This window comes from Lemur catta, chromosome 23, assembly GCF_020740605.2.
Source record: "Lemur catta isolate mLemCat1 chromosome 23, mLemCat1.pri, whole genome shotgun sequence".
NCBI classification, from domain to species: Eukaryota; Metazoa; Chordata; class Mammalia; order Primates; family Lemuridae; genus Lemur; species Lemur catta.
In genome coordinates, this window is record NC_059150.1 from 1,604,446 (window position 1) to 1,610,445 (window position 6,000).

Sequence of the window (6,000 nt, forward strand, 5' to 3'; positions counted from 1 at the left end):
TTTGCACAAGGAAATTCCACATATTTGTTAAATGAGTCTTCAGTATACCTAAAACAGATTTTGGATTTTATGGGCATATCTCAATTTTAGAACACAATAATTTGCATTAACTAGAAAAGAAGGAAATATGTGTGTTTGAGAGAGAGAGAGAGAGAGATTGTCTGAATACTATAAATAGCAAACAGAACATTCGTGCAGAAGTTGTTGAACCATCTTCTTTCTTATCTAGGAGATCTGTGCTCAGTACTGGGGAGAAGAAAAGCAGACGTATGGAGATATAGAAGTTGACCTTAAAGACACAAACAGATCTTCCGCGTATACCCTCCGTGTCTTTGAACTGAGACATTCCAAGGTATAAAAACAACTTCAGGAGTGTGTACTGTTGATGTAATCGATCTGGTAGCAGAGCTAATATAAATTTCTCTACGTAAGCAAAGCTACCATCTACATAATGTTCGGCGGTAAAACTTTTAAGTTATTTAAATGAAAGTAATAGCGAAGAAAATGTGACTCTCGAATTATAAAACAGGCTGAACTTCACTAGAGCTGATACCCCCTTCCCTTCTGCCTTTAGAGAAAAGACTCTCGCACTGTGCACCAGTACCAGTATACCAACTGGAACGTGGAACAGCTTCCTGCGGAACCCAAAGAATTAATCTCTATGATCCAGACCCTCAAACAAAAACTTCCCAAGAAGAATTCCCCTGAAGGGCATAAGTATCACAAGAGCGCGCCTCTCCTTGTTCACTGCAGGTGCGTGGGATTTGTCAGGATATGCTCTAAAAGTCATCACAAGGCTCAACTTCTTGGATCACATTTTCTCTTAAATTATATTTATTCTGTTATATAAAACTCACAGCCGCAGTGTAACCTTATGTGGGGTCAGTCACTCTGTCAGTTCTGTTTCCACAGCACGACTGTCACAGAAACATAATAGAAATTATTCTAGTGTGTTAATTTTAGCCCATGTTCCTTAACACCTGGTGTCATGTCATGTTCGACTCCTTCGTACCTGACAGAGAACAAGGAGGGTCCTTTGTCCTGAATGGATTAGTGAGTGGGAGCTTGTGCGAGTGGACGGGTAGACGGATATCACATTAAATACAAACTTGCATGTGTTGATCCAGTCTGTTGGGTGTCACAGGATTAAGAGGACTGAATGTTTTGCCTTCAGTAAACATATCTTAAGTTAAATATTAGGTGAAATCTCAGTGCTTGGCAAACTTCAGTTTGAAACCCGACATTTGATCCTCTAAACGGATACAGAAGGCAAAGATGTAATAATATAAGTAATCCTTGATTTTATTAGTTTCTGTTAGGCAGACCCTTAAACTGCATGTCTACAGATACACCCTAAGTGAGTGATATTGAAAGAAGGATGCACAATGTGAAAAGTTCACATGAAAAAGTATATTGAAGTAAATGAGAAATGAAAAACAATAAAATAAAATGAGAAATTTAAATCTAGTGAAATGTTTTTAGAATTTTTGAAAATTCCTCATTATTAGTATTAAAATTGCATATACTAGAATTAAGCCCTTAGAGATATACGACTTTGCAGCATTGATTTAAAATTTCAAAGGTCAAATTTATGTGGAAAGAAAGCTGAAAAAGGGAAGTTTAAGCTTTAAAACTGTATGTGTTCCTTAGGATAGGGTTGACTGCCTACAATACGTCCCTTGTTACACACAATAACACGTCCTGCTGATAACATGTTGTTTAACTTGAATATTTGTTACGATGTTTCATGGCTCTCATAGTTCAGTAAATTATTTATTTGGCCTCTTTTCAATGAATAATTCTACCAGGTGGTAAAAGGCAGAAAAATGAAGGAGAAGACACATGTGGTCTAGGAATTTACAAAATATAAGGTCTAATATTTCTGGGTCCATCAGTTTTTAGCTCCACCTCTCTCTTCCCTAAATCTTGGTTTCCTCACCTATCAAATTGGCGTTATGATACTGGTTCTAACAACTTCAGCTATAAATAAAAATGCTTCAAAATCTATAAAATACTAAATAGAAGCATATTTTTAAAGCCTATGACAGATACTTTTTAAACCACAGGATTATTGTAGCCTAAAACTGAAAAAAATTGCCTAAAAAATGCATTTAGCATAAATAATTTGGCTCCTAAGAAAGACTGGAATAAAATAATTGTAATAAACATGAAGTAAAAATATATTCCCTTTCTGTTTTTATTGCAATATCACCATATTTAGTAAAAAACAGAATTATTTTCTTTTTGTATCTTTTCTTCCTTTTATAGAGATGGATCCCAGCAAACAGGAATAGTCTGTGCTTTGCTGAATCTCCTGGAAAGCGCAGAGACAGAGGAGGTGGTGGATGTTTTCCAAGTGGTGAAATCTCTACGCAAAGCCCGGCCGGGGATGGTCTCCACCTTTGTAGGTCCCCGTCCCCGCGGCTGCTCACCTGCCCTGCACTGTCATTTGACTGCGTTCTTCCTTCTCCTCTCCTCTCCTTTGATCTTTTCCCCTTTCCCTTCCTTTCCTTCCCTTCCATTTTCTTTTCTATTCTTTCCTCTCTTCTATTTTTACATGATAATTCACACTGAATTCTTACCAATATAAATGAGAGACCTCATCTGGAGTTTGCCAGCAGTCTGTGGTGACAGTTCATGAAGCGTCATTTCCTTAAATGCTCATGAATTTCTTCATTTCTCTTCCATTAATGCTGTATCAGTCAGTTGTGTGACAAGCCAGCCCCAAATCTAGTGGCCCAAACAAATACATGAACTACAGTTCAACAGTCTGGTGACCCGTGAACTGCTCTGTGATCTCATCGGGCTCCCAGTGGGGACCAGGCCGGCTCCCGTGTCTGCCACTCACTGACCCTCTGCCGGGCTCTGACTGTCTGAAACTACCTCGGCTACCAGTGATCTGGCTGTGCCCTGCCCCGCAGCTGTGGCCCCGGGGGCGAGGGGTCTCCTCCCATCCAAGGGACGAGCCTTGCCTTTTTCACGTTAGAGTGGCGGTTTCAAGAGAGAGAACAGGCTGTGCGGGACGTGCCCGAGCCCAGCGAGAAGGACACAACCCGCCTTCCGCTGCGTGTTAGTAGCCTAACAAGGGCCAAGGCCAGTCCAGATTCGAGAAGCAGAGAAATAGACTCCCCTTCATGCTGAAGGGACCTGCAAGGTCACCTTGCAAAGAAGCGTGGGTGCAGGGAGGATAATAAGTGTTACATTTTTGTAATCAGTCTATCCCGTAACCTAGAAATTATAAGAAGAACATGAACGAGGGCATTGAATTTAACCTGCGGGGATCCGGGTGGGCTGCTTAAAGCTGCTGGCTCCTGCCCTGATTATCAAATGACATGCAGGCGTCAGCCCGGGGGACACGCACAGAGAGTGGCATCGCGGGCAAAGGCGTGGGGACGGCCTGTCAGGGGAATGACAGCAGTTTGGGGTGTTCGGAAGTTTGAAAGTCAAGTTCGAGACGTACCTACTGTCAGTCCTTGGGAACTGGAAGGGAACGAAGCCACCGGAGCGCTTCCCTGCCCTCCAGGACTTCCACAAATAAATTATTAATTCTTGTTAACTTTTACCTGGCAAAAAAAATAAGTCCATCAAGTTTATTTATCCCTGTAATTTCTTGCTTCTTTCCTTTACTAGGAGCAGTACCAGTTCCTATACGATGTCATCGCCAGCACCTACCCTGCCCAGAATGGACAAGTAAAGAAAAACAACAGCCAAGAAGATAAAATTGAATTTGATAATGAGGTGGACAAAGTAAAGCAGGATGCCAATTGTGTGAGTCCACTCGGTGCCCCGGAGAAGGTCCACGAAGGACACAAGGAGGCTGAAGGCTCTGAACCCACCAGCGGCACTGAGGGGCCGGAACATTCCGCCAATGGTCCTGCCAGTCCAGCCTTAGCTCAAAGTACATAGGGAGAGACATAAATGGGGCGTCTCAAAACCTTACATTTTCTGTTGTTTCTATTTCTCTAGAAGTAGGAGAGGGAAATACATATACAGTGGATTAATGAAGTTTGTAGGAAGTTTCTGTTTTATTACTGTGGAAAAATATTTAAGATAGTTCTGCTGAAATGTTTTGTACAGTCCTATGCTAATTTTAAAATTTTATCTATCATTCAGCAAAAACAACTTTGTACGTGTGTGTGTGTGTGCATGTGTGTGAGAGAGAGCGAGAGAGACTACTTTCAAGTGAATTTAAATCCTCTTCATAAACTTTGCCTTTTTGTTTTTCTAAAGAAAAAAACACATTTTATATTGGAAGTGTTAATTTAGCTATGAGCCTCTATTTTTTAAATCAAATTGTGTTTGAGCTCTTTGTAAGAATAGCCACATGTACATTTCTAGAATGGCCTCAAGATGGCCTCCTTGTTCTATTCATATATATGTTGTAGTTTACTATTTTACTTCTAGAGACAGCATGTAAAAGTGGCGTGCATTTGTGCATGCCTACTACAAGAAATTTAACTAAATTAACATTTGGAAATCTTACACTCCAGATATCAGCATTTAGCCCAATTATCTTTTTAAACATATTTAATCTAATTTAAAAATTTCATGTGAAACTTCTTGTAGTCTTCATATGCAGTTTACTACTTTGCAATATGGATTATTCTCTGTATTTTGCAATATGGATTATTCTTTGAAATTCATTGCTTGATATTTTTGACCAAAAATTATGTTTGTTACAATTGAACTTAAATAAATATATTTAAAATAAACAAAGGCAATATATATTAAAATCCACTCTATAAAAGTAGACACATACAGATGTATTTGTGTTAAATATTTACACATGAAACCAATATAGCTATTTTTATGGACGTCAACATTGATATAAGAAATATGCACACTTTCCAGGTTAAAGTCCATCGTTAACTTTCATTACAGAGCATTGAATTTCTTGATTGCTTAGATGGCTTTTCCTGGAAATTGATATCAATAATCACAATGAAATTCAATTATCTTTTCTTGTTTATAATATATTGTGTGACATGTTCATATATGAAATATATATGCACCTATTAAAATATAGGTTTAATGCAATTAATAACACACTTTTACAGGTCCCAGTTATTTTAAAAGGCCCACAGTCTAATACTGTTTAGGACCTAGAAAAAAACTCGGCCGGGTGCAGTAGATCATGCCTGTAATCCTAGCACTCTGGGAGGCTGAGGCGGGTGGATCGTTTCAGCTCAGGAGTTTGAGACCAGCCTGAGCAAGAACGAGACCCCGTCTCTACTAAAAAAAGTAGAAAGAAACTAGCTGGACAACTAAAAAAATATATAGAAAAATCAGCTGGGGATGATGGCACATGCCTGTAATCCCAGCTACTCAGGAGGCTGAGGCAGTAGGATCGCTTGAGCCCAGGAGTTTGAGGTTGCTGTGAGCTAGGCTGACGCCAGGGCACTCTAGCCCGGGCAACAGAGTGAGACACTGCCTCAAAAAAAAAAAAAAAAGAAAGAAAGAAAAGAAAAGAAAATAGAAAAAAACTCAAGAATAGTGGTATTTTCCAAGAAGTAATAAAAACAACTCCTTTTGGTGAATTCTGTATCAGCTTATTACATTGGTCACACGTTACGTTTAGTTTGGTTTGATTTTCTGTCTTCACTCTCCTGACTGATTTTAAATGTCTTACTTAACTACACAGCATCAACTGCCGTCCATTTAACTCACATTTATTTTGTGTCCCTACTCCTAATTCTTTTATTGTTATAACACATAAAATCCGCAATTAATCTTTACACTATTGTATAGTTCCTTGCCATTATTTAGCAGATAAAAAGAAGTAAATTTTACAACAAAGCAACAGTTTCTAATTTATGTTAAGATGACATACTCTAGCTTCACTTGATTAGAAAACAGGAGTTGGGAATCACCAATCAGGGGCACCAGAAAGAAAGAAAGCTCGCTTCACTTCTCTCTGTAGTCATTCAGACTTTTGTGCCTCAGTTTCCTCTACTGAAACTCGATCAGTTGCCATTTACTAGACACTGCAGTTAATCTTTG

At 39.0% G+C, this 6,000-nt stretch overlaps 1 protein-coding gene across 6 annotated transcripts in view; it reads left to right on the forward strand.

Moving 5' to 3' along the window:
• The window catches only part of PTPRC (protein tyrosine phosphatase receptor type C), a 103,729-nt gene extending 99,013 nt beyond the window's left edge, over positions 1-4,716 (forward strand). For all 6 annotated transcript variants that reach the window (XM_045536322.1, XM_045536321.1, XM_045536323.1 and 3 more), the window contains 4 exons: positions 230-352; positions 575-753; positions 2,269-2,404; positions 3,631-4,716. In XM_045536322.1, the coding sequence (XP_045392278.1) occupies positions 230-352; positions 575-753; positions 2,269-2,404; positions 3,631-3,906 (714 nt within the window). In that variant the 3' untranslated portion in view covers positions 3,907-4,716. The remainder of the gene's footprint in view (positions 1-229; positions 353-574; positions 754-2,268; positions 2,405-3,630) is intronic.
• Positions 4,717-6,000: the final 1,284 nt, after the last annotated feature.